The 15,883-nt window shown below is 43.5% G+C and overlaps 1 protein-coding gene across 1 annotated transcript in view; it reads right to left on the reverse strand.

Annotated features, from left to right (window-relative positions):
• CATSPERE (catsper channel auxiliary subunit epsilon) overlaps positions 1 to 15,883 on the reverse strand; it is a 122,096-nt gene that overhangs the window by 35,337 nt on the left and 70,876 nt on the right. Inside the window, exons 16-19 of the mRNA XM_067464150.1 lie at positions 13,595 to 14,034; positions 12,515 to 12,573; positions 11,688 to 11,763; positions 4,508 to 4,560 (exon numbers count right to left, since the gene is read on the reverse strand). Coding sequence (XP_067320251.1) covers positions 4,508 to 4,560; positions 11,688 to 11,763; positions 12,515 to 12,573; positions 13,595 to 14,034 — 628 coding nt within the window. The remainder of the gene's footprint in view (positions 1 to 4,507; positions 4,561 to 11,687; positions 11,764 to 12,514; positions 12,574 to 13,594; positions 14,035 to 15,883) is intronic.

Here is a 15,883-nt window from a genome sequence, read left to right on the forward strand (position 1 = left end):
CAAAGGAGAAGCCGGGTGTTGAAATAGGGCTGGCAGCACTATTTCCTGGGAGAGATGGAATTTCGTAGCCACCTTAGGAAGGAAAGCCAGATCAGTTCGTAGAACTACTCTGTCCTTATGCATCCGAAAATACGGTTCATCGCACCTCAATGCACAAAGCTCACCCGCCTTATGGGCCGAAGTGATTGCTACTAGGAATGCTGTCTTCCAGGACAAAAAGGATAAGTCCACTGTCGCCATTGGCTCGAAAGGTGGCTTTGTCAATGCTGTAAGCACTATTCCAAGGCTCCAGGCCGAAACGACTGGTGTAACTGGGGGTCTAATATTCTTAAAACCTTTCATTAATTGTGTTACCAATGGATCACTAAAACAAGATGGTAAGCCTGCTCTCCTGCGGAACCAAGTTAAAGCTGCTAAGTAGCACTTTCAAGATGACAGGGCAAGACCTTGGTTGGCAAGGTGCATCAAAAATTCCAACACTACTGTGGTAGAGGCCATACATGGGTCCGCATCCCTCTCTTGGGCAAATTTTGAAAATCTTGTCCATTTATAAAGATATGATTTTTTTGTAGTGGCCCTCTGCACGGCCTCTAAAACATCTATCACATCTTTCGATAAAGCTGGATCTAACCCTCCTGGAGCGGGAGTATTCTCCAAGCTGTTAGTCTTAAACCCCGGACATCCGGGTAAAGGACACAGTTGTCCTGCGTCGTTAAGAGATCCGTTCTGCGCGGAAGTGGACTGAACCTCTCCCTGGACAACTGCAGCACTAGCGCAAACCACAGTTGACGAGGCCACCAAGGAGTGATCAGACACTTCCTGTTGGCTTGTGATGCAAACAGATCTATCGTGGGAGTCGGCCACTCCCTGAAAAGTTGTGAAGCTACTTCCTCATTTAGGGACCGCTTGTGATGACCTAGTGGGCTCCTGCTCAAAAAGTCTGCTAGTGTGTTTTGCTTTCCTGGTAGGTGGACCGCGATGAGATGAATGTTTCTGTCCACACACCAGCGCCATATTAGAGTCAGTAATGTGGGGGAATGTGTGCCACCCTGTTTGTTGATGTAAAACATGACAGTGGTATTGTCTGTGAGAATTTGATTGACCCTGTTGGTGAGCACTAGCTTGAAGGCTTTCAATGCCTTCCCTACTGCTAGTAATTCCAACTGATTTATGTGTAAGGTGGATTCTAGTGGTGACCACTTTCCTTGGGCTGTGAGGCCGTCCACATGCGCTCCCCACCCCATGAGTGAAGAGTCTGTTGTCATGGTCTTGGAAGCGGTAACTTCATGGAATGGCAATCCCACACAGACATTGCCGTGCTCCAACCACCAAAGTAGGGAGGTCCGCACTTCCCTGGGTAACGTTGGGCGTATGTAGGGTCTGCATGTTAGTGGGTCGAATAACGAAAAGAACCATGACTGTAGCAATCTCATGTTCAGCCTTGCAAGTGGGGTCACTGCTGTAGTGGATGCCATGTGCCCCAGAATGACTTGGATAGTCCTGGCTTGTACTCTTTTCTCTTGAATAATAATTTTCTTTAGATTTTCGAAATGGTCGTCGGGTAGGTACGCCCTCTCCAACTCTGAATCCAGTATTGAGCCAATGAACTGTATCCTTCTTGTTGGAGTAAGCTGGGACTTCTCCCAATTCACGATGAGACCTAGGGACTGGAGAAAACATAGGTTTTTTTTTACACGCTCTGCAAGAATTTCCTTAGATCTTGCTACAATATCCAATCGTCTATGTATGGATAAACCGTAATCCCTGAGGTATGCAGGTAAGCCGCAACCACCGCCATACACTTAGTAAATACTCGTGGCGCAGTCGCGAATACGAAAGCCAAGACATTGAAAGTGTAGGCATTGTCTCCCACCATAAAAGCTAGATATTTCCTATGTTGCTTATTTATTGAAATATGGAAATAAGCGTCCTTAAGATCCACCGTTGCGAACCAATCACCTTTATTCAGTAACGGTAACAGGATTTTCAATGACAACATTCGAAACTTCTTAGGTTCTATGTAAGAATTTACATCCCTCAGATCTAAGATTGGTTGTTGACCTCCTCCTTTCTTAGATACCAAAAAGTACCTTGAGTAAAAACATAACTTTTGGTTTCTTGGATGCAAAGGGGAAATGGCCCCTTTTGAAAGGAGTTTGTCAATCTCTTCCTGCAGTAAAGGAGATTAAGCTGTAACTTTAACTCTCACAACAGGAGGCAATTGCTTAAACTCAATGAAGTAACCGTATTTTATAATTTTCAAAACCCACTTATCAGTTGTTATCCCGGCCCAAACATTGAAAAATGGGGCCAAACGATCGCCAAACGTGGCAGATCCATTACAAACTTTCCCACTCTCTTCATAGGTGAGGCATTCAACATGTTTAACATTAACAACTTTACACAATGATTCAACCGCGGTTGATTCGCCCGCTGAGTTATCATCAAAAACGCTGCTTTGGACCCCCAGGGCGGTTAGGTTTACTTTGATACGGTTGAAAACGGTTCTTCGCTCCGAAACTTTGCTTCTTCGGCACAAATGGTCTAGTATATTGTGTGGTATACTGGCGTTGTTGCGTGTTTATGTAGTTTCCGAAGCCTCTTCTGTAGTATGGAGAGGTGTTCTGCCATCTCGGTCGGTGATGGAACGTGTTCTGCTTTGGGAAACCATATATTTGTAGTGTTTTCTTCATCTCTTGGTTGTGTTTTAATTTCTCATCTGTGGTTGTATTGAATAAACCATCGTGGAGCATGGGCAGTTCTTTTGCTAAGGATCTACCTTCTTCAGACAGGTCGGATGCTCTCAGCCAAGCATGACGTCTAGTCGATGTTGCGATTGCAAACATTTTCCCTGCTGACTCCGCTAGATGTTTCGCAAATTCTTTTTGATATTTAGATAGGAGCAGGGCCTCTGTTGCAAAAGCTGTTGCATTTGTTAAGTCGATTCTATAAAGGTTGTCAGCTTTCCTGGGCATGGCAGGTGCTGCCGCTGGTGACCCTTCTGGTACTTTAGTAAGTTTTAATAGATAAGGCAAGGAAGGCAATGCAGTAGTGTTAGGAACATCTTGCTCATCAGTAGGAAACATTGGGTCTTCCACTGTTTCCTGTGGTTTGGCTGTTGGCAAGTCTAATGCGTTTATCATCCTTGACAATATAGCATTACATTTTTTATACTCTTCAGCATTGAATTTATCCTGTTCTTTTTCTTTCGCTTCCTCCAGAAATATTGGGTTCTCATCTGATGACTCAGATAAGTCCAGTAACGTCTCTTGATGTTCATTAAGGCTCAGTCTTGAGTTGGGTGTAGAGGGACCTTCTAAGGGGTCCTCAAACACATCACCAATTTGACTTATGTGTCTCATGTTATGATTGCCCCTATCACTTCTCTTTAATACATAAGCATTGGGGCCTGCACAAAAAATCATTTGCCCTTGGGGCGTAAGTTGCCAATAGCCCTCCTTGGGAGGCTTGGGTGGCTGCCAATGCTGGCCAGTATTCCTTACTAAAGGAGCCTTGCTTCTATGCTTCCTGCTCCTATGCTTTCTTCCCCTTTTGGGAGAAGGGGAGGAGCTAGAGGAGGAGTCGGAGCCAGAGGAGGAGCTTGTGGTGCTCTTCGATAGGGACCGCCTCCCACGTCGACGTCTTCCCACTTCGTCTGCTGAGCTACAGGATGGAGGGCGCGCTCTTGCACGTCTGGGGGAGATTGCTCCACGTAGAACTCTGTTTTCCAGAGTTTTTTGCAATTTTGATCTTAGTGACTGTGATCAGAAAGCATATCAATGATTTATGTTTCAGATTCTTATTCCTACCCAGAAATATTAACAACAGAACAAAACCGGGACAAAGTAAATATATGCTTTTATGGTTGCATTTTAACTATGTTTCAATGTGTGATTTTATAGGTGTGTTTGACGATGTCATTGGTTGCCAACCTTTAGTCATCCAGGTGTTTTGGACCTCAACTCCCAGAAATCCCAGCCAGCTTACCAGCCTTTAGGAATTGTGGGAGCTAAAGCCCAAAGGACCAAAGGTTGGCAACTACTAGAATATGTTGTGCTCCACCTTGAGACAAAAGGAGAGGTGGGTAATACATAAAAATTTATTATGATGATGACGATAGGAAGAAAATCACAGTAAGCTCAGTCAACAAGATCAAAGGTTCAGAGCACAGTTTGGGACAGAAGGTCTGACCTGCACAATAAAACAATATTTTGAACTTAGATGTGTCTGCTATAGATCCAACTCACTACCCAGAAGGAGCAAATGGAGGCATACAATGTAAGGACTATAGCATGAGTTCAAAGAAAATGTTTGGGGGAGGGAAGAGAAAGGTGTTTCTGATCCATTCTACAAAATAAATAGTCCTTTCAAACTGTATTTTTCTGTTCCATAGAAAGGGAAAGGTGAAGCATGCAAATTATTGGGATACCGCTATTGTATTTATATTTTAACTTTTATTGTTAGATTGGGGGGAGGGGCAGGGGATAGTAAGATGAATTGAACTTACCCAGCAACTTCTATTCTTTTTTCAGGTGAGCAACCCACTCGTAAGTGAGTGAGCTAGGGAGGAAAATAATTGTTTATAACACATATACAATATATTATATCATATTTTTAAATTGACTGGCAACCAAGTTCTTCTGAGTGGCTATGGAATGAAATTGTTCCCTTGCCAACGCCATGTGTAATAACATAGGAGTTCACCTAATTTATGGGTTTATGACTGTTGTGGGTGAGGAGCTCACAAAAAAATTGCGTGACCACAAGTTTAACAAAAAAATTGACTTTTCTTTTTCTACCAAAAGTTTTTGCAGTGTTAGAGACTTGGGGGCGGGGTGGGGGCAGGACTTATGTGGTGAATAGAGGATGCATGTGTGGATCTCATTTATTGCCATCCCAGTGGATGTTCAGCAAGCAGAAGGTGTGTTAGCTGCCTTATAGTGCACCATGTTCCTATAGCTTCAAACAATAAAGCTGTGGACATTTTCAACGCTAGTAAAATGTATGTGCATTATTACAAGTGGTCAGTCTTCAAGCTTTCCCTGTACTGCTAGCTCAGCAATCTGATTACCAGGCTTCATGACAAATAAAATATAGTAGAGTCTCGCTCATCCAACGTTCTGTATTATCCAACGGAGTCTGCCTCCCACCCAGATCCACAGCTGTTTCAAAACATTGCAATGTTTTGGTGCTAAATTCATAAATACAACGATAACTACATAACATTACTGTGTACTGAACTGCTTTTTCTGTCTGTTTGTTGTAAGACATGAAGTTTTGGTGCTTAATTTGTAAAATCGTAACGTAATTTGATGCTTAATAGGCTTTTCCTTAATCCCTCCTTATAATCCAGCATTTTCGCTTATCCAATGTTCTGCCGGCCTGTTTATGATGGATAAGCGAAACTCTACTGTAAAACAAAGTAAATTAAGCAATATTTCCTAACTATGATTGTAGTAACAAAATAATTTACATCTATTATTATTATTATTATTATTATTATTATTAAACTTTATTTGTACCCCGCTAGCATCTCCCGAAGGACTCGATACAGCTTACAAAGGCCAAGGCCTCAACACACAATATAACAATACAAAACCTACGGCAAATTAAAAACAATTCAAGCAATATAAACAACAAGTAATCAACAATACATTAAGACACAATAGAACTGGGCCGGGCCAGAATAATGGATACAAGATTAAAAGTGCTGATGTGACAGGTGGTATATAAGGCTTATAGGGCAAGTGCAGAGTGCGATGTGCAACAATCTTGGTTCTAATAAAGTGCTTATGGGACTTGGTATTAGAGATTTCCTAATTGGAGATTTCCTAATTGGAGATTTCCTAATCTGGGAAGGCACATCGAAACAGCCAGGTCTTCAAGTTCTTTCTGAAGACTGCCAATGTAGGGGCCTGTCTAATATGAATTGTGGGAAGGAAGATTTGTGGGAACAAAGATTTTCTCCTTTAATGTCAGGATCCAGTTTCCGGAGCCCAGAATTTGGCGCTGGAAACTGAACTCCTGACGTTTTGCCCTGATAAGAACCCTGTAGCTGGTGGCCTTGAAGAAAGCAGTTATGTGATGGCGGGAAGCTTTTGCGCGGGGTTTTGGGTGTGGCGGGAATTTACCGTTCGAACAAGTGGGAGGGAATATAAGGGGCTGCCTGCTGCGTCCAGGCAATTCTGGCTTTTCTGTGTCTTAGTATCTGATAGTAAAGTTCTTTGTTTGATTACGATGGAAGTCTCGTGTCATCATTGAGCCCAGCTGTCGTGAGCTGACATTAAGCCGGAATTCCTCGCACCATCCTGCAGCAGCGGTGAGGTGCTATGATGGAAGAGGGGAGAGAATCCCCCTTGGAGGAGAAAGAAGACACCGTCCTCGGAGCGATGGGCGGAAAACCAACCTCGCTTCTCAGCGAGGCCGAGGCGGAGCTCGAAAGAGTGGCGGCGCTCGCCTCCTCAACAGCATACGCTAACCCTAACGGGGTCATCCAAAGGCGAACGAGAGAGGTCGCAGGAAGAGGCAGCAGCGAGATAGACTTCACCTCCCCCCAAAGGTATGGTTACTTGGAGGAGAGGGTAGCTGCCATGGAAACCACATTAGCCATGATGTCAAGGCTGATGGATCGCCTGGCCCCCCTGCTGGAGGAACCCCAGCCCCGCGTGGAGTCGCCATGGGAGGCGAGCGCGGGGAGCAGCCAGATTCTGGGGGCGAGAGGTAGGACCCAGGCAGCTCCGAGCGACGGAGGAGAGGGAAAGCCACGGGGAGCCGCGACAACCCCGCAGACCCTTCCTGTAGCAGTCCCAGCCGGGGCAGGACGTGGCATGGGGCAACCCGGAGCGTTGTTCGGGCAACCCGTACCCCCGGGAGGAATGGCACACGCAGGCGCCCAGGGGATGCAGCCCCAGCCCCTGCAGCAGAGGAGAGAGGAGCTGCGTGCAGAATTCGGAGGGAAGTCCGAAGACCTTGATTTCTTCCTAACGCTGGTACGAGGGTATTTGGAGGACAACATACATACCTTCAGATCGGAGGCCAGCCGAGTGAGAGCCGTAGGAGCAGCGTTGAGAGGAGGCGCAGCGAGTTGGTACGTCCAGCTTCATGCCCGATGTGCCCCATGCTTGGGGTCAGCGAGGGCGTTCTTAGCCGCATTGGAAGCGTGCTTCCGGGACCCCCTTGAGCGCATCAAGGCGAGATATAGGCTGAAAACCATCACTCAAGGCCAGAGAAGTGTATCGGAGTTCGACGAGGAATTCCAGTTGCTTGCCAAAAGGGTCCCAGAGTGGTCAGCCCAAACCAAAGTCGAAATCTTTAAGGAGGGCTTGAGAAAGGAGCTGCTGGCCTGGGCGCTTCACCGTGACGACCTGGGGACAATCCAGGGGTGGATCCAGCTGGCAGGGTGTGTGGAGACCACGTTGGCCCAGGTCAAGAGGCACCGAGGAGCAGCAGCACAGACCAGACCGCCCAGGACGGAGAACCAAAGGCCCAGTGGAGAGCCACATAGAAAGGAACCGGCGAGCGGAGAGAGGAGCAGGCAGAGCGGATGTTTTGTTTGCGGCCATTTGGGCCACCGAACGTCCGGGTGTTGGCAGAGGAAGGGGGGGATCCCCCGCAGCTCAAAGCAAAGTCAGCAGCCAGGAAAAAGGCAGAGGAATGCGCTTTCCTTGAGGCCCCGAGGGGAACTTTGGTGAGTCACAGCCCTGGAATGTTAGTCTTCCCCATCAAGCTGGAGGGGGTAGATAAGTGGGCTGGCTGCAAAGCCTTTGTAGACTGCGGGTGCTCCAGGAACATAATGACCCCCGAGCTAGCCGAGGAGCTGAATAGTAAAAAGGTAGCCCTGCAAACCCCCATAGCCTTCACCCAACTAGATGGATCGGTTGCGGCAGGAGCCCCAGCAAAATTTGAGGTTGGTGGGGGGTGAAGTGCAAGATAGGCAGATGGGAGGGCGAAGTTGCGTTCGTAGTCTCCCCGTTAGCAACATATCACGTAATCTTGGGGATGCCATGGCTACAGGAGGCGAACCCTAGCATAGATTGGGAAGAGAGAAGCTTGAAATTCCCTGAGGCACCAACGGGGGTGGGCAACCGAGGAGAGGAGAGCACGCCGCCTAAGAACTGGGTGCAAGACATCCCCTCCCCCAATACCGAGACTTTGCGGATGTTTTTGATGAAAAGGAAGCTGATAAGCTACCCCCAAAAAGGAGGGTTGAGGTGAAGATTGAACTGAACAAAAATGCAACACTCCCTAAAGCCAAAATCTACCCGATGTCCGCTAAGGAGATGGACGAGTTGAAAAAGTACATTGATAAAAACCTAGCGCGGGGGTTCATCGAACCTTCCGATTCCCCCCTTGGAGCCCCCGTGTTATTTAGACGGAAAAAGGACGGTTCACTCCGGCTATGTGTGGATTACAGGAGGTTAAATGCTGTGAGTACTACCACCTATTTCCCTCTGCCCCTAACCAAGGACTTGCTGTCTAGGTTGGTGGAGGGGAGGGTGTTTACTAAACTGGACTTGGTTGAGGCATACCACAAACTCCGAATAAAGCCAGAGGACCAATGGAAAACTGCATTTTTATCTGCGCTAGGATTATTCCAGTTCTGTGTGTGTCCGTACGGACTAAAAGGAGGGGGAGGGGCATTCATGCAAATGATTAATGAGGTGTTGCACCCTTTGTTATACCGTGGAGTTTTTTTGCTTTATTGATGATGTAATCATTTTTAGTAAAAATGAAGCGGAGCATACCCAATTGGTGAGGGAAGTACTCCAGAGGCTAAGGGAGGCGAAATTGTTCACCAAACTAGCCAAATGTGAGTTTAATAGGAAGCAAATTGACTTCTTGGGGTATAGAATCTCCCATAGAGGCATCACCATGGACCCCACGAAGTTAGAAGATGTAAGGGTCTGGGAGCCCCCAACCACACGCAAACAACTGCAATCATTCCTGGGGTTTGCAAACTTTTACCGGTCATTCATAAAAGACTTCGCTCAGCTCACATTACCCCTCACAGAATTACTGAAAACGAAGGGGAAGGGGGAGACGGCCAAAACACGATCCCCGGGGGCTAGGCTGGTGTGGTCAGAGGAGTATCAGGAGGCTTTCAAAAGATTAAAGTGCAGGTTCACAGAAGAACCGCTTTTAATTCACCCAGATACAGCCAAGCAATTTGTCCTCCATTGCGACGCCTCCGATTGGGCATACGGGGCGGCACTTATGCAGAGAGATTCTGAAGGGACCTTGAGACCTCGTGGGTTCCTATCCAAAAAATTTATGGAGACAGAACGCAATTGGCCAATTTGGGAAAATGAAGCGCTAGCAATAATGAAGGCGCTGGAATGTTGGAGGCACCTATTGGAAGGGAGCGGGGTCCCATTCAAAGTGTGGACTGACCATAGGAATCTACAGTACCTAACTTCCCCCCGCAAATTGTCAGCCAAACAGATCCGATGGGCCCAGTTCTTCTCCCGTTTCCAATTTGAGTTAAAATTCCACAAAGGTAAAGAGAACGTGGTCGCAGACACGCTCTCTCGTATGCCACGACAGGAGGGGGGAGAAGGGAAGGCACTCGAAAGTCGCCTCATATCAGTGCAGCGAGGGGGAATGGCAGTCGTGACCAGAGCACAAGCAGGACGCAACAAAGAGTTAACTGGAATAGGAGGAGGAGGGGGAGATAAGTGGGAGGAATAACTTAAACAAGCATACAAGAAAGATGAATGGCTCCAGGGGAATGAAGAAAAAGTGGAATGGAAGAGCGGATTGGGGTTCATGAACAAAAAACTGTACATTCCTGAAGGGTTACGGGAGGAAATGATGAGAAGGTGTCATGACAATATGGAAAACGGAATATGGAAAACGAGATTGGATTGTGATTCTATGATGAGACGTCGCGAATGATTTAGTGTAATTGTATTATTGATAGTGATGTTGTTATTGTTGTTTGGGTTATTGCCTTTATTGTAAATTGTCTTTTATATATTGTACACCGCCGTGAGTCGCCCTAGGGCTGAGAACAGCAGTCTACAAATACAGTAAATAAATAAAATAAATAAATAAATGACAATAAAAGTGCGGGCCATTTTGGAGTCACTAAAACCACGAAACTGCTAGCACGGCAATGTTGGTGGCCAGGGATGAGAGGTGCCACCAAGTTATATGTTTCCAAATGCGACATATGTGCTAGGAACAAAACCCCCACACAGAAGCCTAGAGGTCTGTTACAAAAAGTGGCCGACCCCACGAGACCGTGGAGCTCGATTGCTTTCGACTTTCTTGGGGAACTCCCTCCCAGCAGAGGCCAACGTTACATTTGGACGGTCCTTGATCTGTTCTCCAAGCAGGCACATTTTATTGCACTCCCTAAATTCCCCTCGGCCGAGAAACTGGCGGAGTTGTTTGTAAAACACATCTATCGTTTACATGGATGTCGAGACCAAGTCATCAGTGACAGAGGGGTTCAATTTACTGCTAAGTTCTGGAAAGAATTCATGCAGCTACTGGGGGCAGAGAGAACATTAAGCTCAGCATTCCATCCCATGACAAACGGGGGGGGGGGGGGGGGGGGGTAGAACGCACTCAGCAAACTTTAGGGGTGTTCCTTAGGTCATACACAAATCATACACAACGTCCTTCCCTACGCAGAGCTGGCGTACAACGCAGCCCCACACGCCTCAACCGGAGAGTCCCCTTTCAAAGTCGTTTACGGCCAGGAAGTGGCCCCCCTTCCCAGGTTACCGGAGTGGGAGGAAGAAGGGCAGAGGCGGGGGGAGGATTGGGCAGACAGAATGAGAGCTAGCTGGGAAGAAGTAGTCACATCACTGCGGGAAGCCCAAAGGAAACACAAATTATTCGCCGACCGAAAAAGGAGGGAGGGAAGGCGAATTAGTCTGGTTGTCTGCAAAGAACATTAGGTTAGACGCGCCATCAAAGAAACTCACCCCACGTTACTTGGGTCCGTTCCGAATCCTGAACAAGATAAATGAAGTTACATACAGGCTGAAACTACCCAAGGATTTGGGGAAAGTCCACCCGGTTTTCCACTGTGGGTTACTCAAAAAATATCAAGGCCCTCTTGACCCAGAAAACCTATAGACATGTTTCCTGTTTTCGTTGCAGGAGGAAGAAGAGGAGGAGGACGTCATGTCAGGATCCAGTTTCCGGAGCCCAGAATTTGGCGCCGGAAACTGAACTCCTGACGTTTTGCCCTGATAAGAACCCTGCAGCTGGTGGCCTTGAAGAAAGCAGTTATGTGATGGCGGGAAGCTTTTGCGCGGGGTTTTGGGTCTGGTGGGAATTTACCGTTCGAACAAGTGGGAGGGTATATAAGGGGCTGCCTGCTGCGTCCAGGCAATTCCGGCTTTTCTGTGTCTTAGTATCTGATAGTAAAGTTCTTTGTTTGATTACGATGGAAGTCTCGTGTCATCATTGAGCCCAGCTGTCGTGAGCTGACACTTTAATATATAAAAATATATCAGTATCAAGAGTTTTCAAAGAACTAGTCTTTATTGAAGCATTCTGTCTGTTCTTGGAAGCTAACAAATACCAGGTCCTTGGCTAAGAAAACCCCATGAAATGGAAAGAGTCACCATAATTGGGCAGATGACTTGAACTGTGAGCATATATTTGTTAGAAAATGCCTTTCCATATTCTCACCATTTTAGTAAACTCTATTTTTATTCCAGAAAACATACCTTGACTTTTTTATCGCATGTTTTTCCAGCTGAGGATGGTTGCAGTTCAACTGTCATAACTCCCTGTGACAATATTCTACATGGAAACAGTCCCACATAAGAAACAGTTATTACAGTTTACATCTGCTTCAGAATCAATACAGCACAAATACTATTTCATTTTTAACTCATATCTCCCCATCCACATTCTTTGAACTAAAAGTTCTGTGGAGGACACACCACTGTGAATAGTATAGCAAACATTATCCACTGCAATCAATCATAATTACCTTATAATGCCCACAATCCTTAACATAAGTTAATTATGTAAACAGTCATATTAATTCACTTGCAATGATTTAAATACTTGCTGATTCATATGCATGGCAATTCTGTATCTGGAATTTTTAAAATGTTTGGAAAGGTGTTACTGGCCCAAACAATTCATATCTTCAACTAGAAAAGAACCACAGAATCAACAGAAAATTGGTAAATAAAACTGTATGTACATTTAAACAATACAATGGGTCTACTGTAACTTGGATTAACAATTTATTTAGACCACTGTCACTTGCATAATTTGATCTTTTTTACATACACATCTACATGAAAATTGTAGGTATTGCCCCATTTCAAATCAATAGATCTGTGAAATGGCTCATAGATGCTATTAAACTTGACCCCTTCTCATTTTTATTTATTTAAGGATTTATAATCTGTTTTTCTGGAAACTTGTCCATTCTGCTTTCCCTAACTAGAGTTTTCAATAATAACACCAGTTAATCTTTCCCCATATCTTTCCATTTTAACCTCATCTATAGAATGTCATTTTACCACATTAAACTTACACTGCAGATTCATAATCAAACACTTTTGAGTAATCCTCTTCATGGTAAAATGTGACTGTCTATGAAGCAGAACAGACAAGAAAAATTAGCTAGATTAGACTACAATTCTCAACTTTTTTGATAAAATATTTCTTCATTTCAAAGGAAAAAATTAAAACTCGCATCACTAACTTGTTAGATTTAGGTAAAAACCTTTTTAAAGGCCAGCTTAACAACAACAACAACAACGCCTTAAAATTACAGGAATTTGAAAATAAATATATTTTTCCTGTAAAAGCAAACAGATTATTTTTAGGTGAATGTTCTTTGTGGCAATTTGTAGCCTAAGAACAAATAAATAAAACATAAAATAGAATTAACTAAAACTGGAAGATACAGACAAACTAAAAGGACACAATTAAGTATTTAAAACCATATGAACACTAAGAATTCTGGTTTAAAAAACAAAACAGGGGTATTCATTTGTTCAAAAACATATTGCAATACTCAGATCTTTCAGAAGTGGGTTTTTTTTAAGGGAGAGCCACAAGTACACCTTATTTTATTCATTCATTCATTCATTTTGTCTTTCAACAAAGAACCAATAGTGGCTCCCAGCATATATCAAAACAAAATACAAAAGTAATGACAATAAAGTTAAAAATTAAACAAATAAGCATAATGGTCACCATTATTTTCATACTCAACCTTTATCTCAAAACCAGAACTCAAGGCAGTTGAAAAATTAGAGTTCTGTCATTTTTTTCTCTTTTGATTTTGTTTGTAAATAAAAACATTACAGCATCTACCAAGATTACTCCTAAATTTCTTTAAAGACATTTTAGATGACCCTATGATCAATAGGCCACGAAGAGGAAGCAAATATGTATAAACCGTTGAACTGAATGCATTCTATAAACACTTATTATATTTTGATGTATTGTATGATGTTTGTAATTTTTATTATGTTGTCATTCTGATAATTCCAAAAGAAAAGGACCAATGTAGAAACAACTACATACTCAGTGTAGGCCGTATTCAACTTAGACCACATAATAACAATAAAACAAAGTAATTATATTATCTGCAGGAACTTCTCACCTGGTTTTTAGTGCAGATTCCACGGGCTATTTCATAATGAAGGTAGGTATCTTGCTTCAGCAAATTTGAGTTGAAGACTTCAATATCTACAGATAAACCCAGATTTTCCAGAAACACTATCTGAGCCCAAAAGGCTACACTGTCCCCCATATCTAGATAATAAATATTTTGATTCATATTATGGTGAAATGATATGTATGGACAAACTTCTCCTAATTTCCATGCAGCACTAAACACTTCCAATTTCAATGGGTAGACTTCACGTTGTATATCCCGACCATCAATGGAAATCAAGTACAGGTCACCAGCAGCATTCAAATAAAAAACGAAATGTTTGGTTGAAATTTGCCATGCAGGAAGTTTCACAACATCATTCATTTCAAATTTGAAAAAATACAAGATATTATTATTAAGTTTTATTACAGCGTTTCCACCATAATCTGCAAAAAAATAAAATAAAAATACCAAGTTAACATCACTTTCTGCTGTGTGGGAATGCAAACATTTACGTAAAAATATCACTTTTTAGCATGCAATGCTAAATATGCTTTTAAAAAGGACACAGGGTGCATCAATGTGGCAGGAAAACCTGGGACTCCACACCAGCCCTGGGGCTTCACTATCCATCTCTGTCCCACTGCAGAGGTGGGGCAGAGTCCCAAATGTTGAGAAGGGCTGAACCTGGTTTGACCCAACTTGATGGCCACCCTTAATTTGGTGATCGTCTCACCATTGCTGGGCCACCCACTTCCCCTCTCCAGGTTGTGGATGAACCATTGCAAATATCAGCAAGTTTCCAGAGATGGCCAGGAACTATTGTAAGCAACAGGACCGTCAAAGATGGTACCCATCCCTCTGTCCCCATGCTATGGAGCCTGGGGAAAATGAGGTGGTTGTGAGAACATGGAGCCCTTTCTGATTCGGAATCAGCCCAGCTGTTTTCACTACCTCAAAATGTGGGGCTTTCAACCCACTCACAGCATTGATTGAGACAGATACAGGTTATTTCAAGCATTAATATTTTATAGATTTTCAGAGTTGTCTACTGTTATCTCTCTTTTCTCCTTTCTGCAAAGTGTATGCACTCTCTACAGTTTAGGCTAAAGTATACCCACAAATACTCTTTTCTGTGTATTCTAGTTTTTTTTCTTTTGGCTCCATACAATCATCACTTCTGCTAATTCTTACAAGCTTATGAAACGCAGTGCCTAAAACTTGTACCACAATACTGTGTGGTCGTACACAGAGTAAACTTCACTGAATTTAATGTATTCTAAAACTCTTCATTATAAACACATTTCAGTGACTTGAAGTGATACAGAATGCAGATGCTAGAACACCTGTGGGGACTAGGAGTTCAGGGACAAAATAATAAATATGCTACAGGAGTAGGTAACTATCAGGAGAGTGGGACCATATCAGTTTCTCAAGAAATTCCTAGAGTGCTGCATATCTGACTCCCCAGCATTCCACAGAAACCCTCCATGTTTCAGTTATAATAACCAATAGTACCCCCTGAAAGGTTGAAGGGTGTAGCTGCCTATTCTGCCTTATTATTTATGTCTTCTCAATTTTTTGGGTAGCAGATGGTTGCGAGAAGCTGAAAATGGTGCAAAATGACCAACTCTATGCTTCAGAAGGGACAGTCTCGGCTCTTTTTTTAAAAAGCAAAATGAAAGATTAAAATGGACCTAGAGGGTTCAAGAAAGGCTGGTGTAACCTATGTGTTGCACTTTACTCATCTTTGCTACAACAACTGATTTGGGATTAAGATCACCCACTAAGGACTTGCTCAAATATATGTAAGGCTAGCTGATATTGTGATTCATATCGAGCCATGAGGAGAGGCAGCTAAGAAATACAATTATTATTATTTTAGAAATAAAGCATTGGTAATTAGTTTTGCATAATTTCAGTTTGGTTACTTTTTAAGAATTAAAAATTCATTAAAATTGTTATGAGGCGGGTTTTAAACCACTATTATTTTCATTTTATAACTAGATTTTGCCTAGATTTAAAAAACTGTTCTATGCTCTAGGTTGATTCTGATGTATGCCAATGCTAGATAGGAAGGGGGTTGCCTTTGCCTTCGTTTAAGGCATAGAAAATGTGACTTGCCCAAGGTCAGCCAGGGGTTCCATGACCAAATGGGGATGTGAACTCTGTTCCTTAGAATCTAATCCAGTATTCATATCACTACACCACACTAGTTCACATTTCAAAAATTGTATCCTGTTTAATTATACTTTCTAGTCTGCATTGAGAGAGTTTTGCTTCAAATAAATAAAT

The sequence above is a fragment of the Anolis sagrei genome, chromosome 1 (assembly GCF_037176765.1).
Source record: "Anolis sagrei isolate rAnoSag1 chromosome 1, rAnoSag1.mat, whole genome shotgun sequence".
Taxonomy (NCBI): domain Eukaryota; kingdom Metazoa; phylum Chordata; class Lepidosauria; order Squamata; family Dactyloidae; genus Anolis; species Anolis sagrei.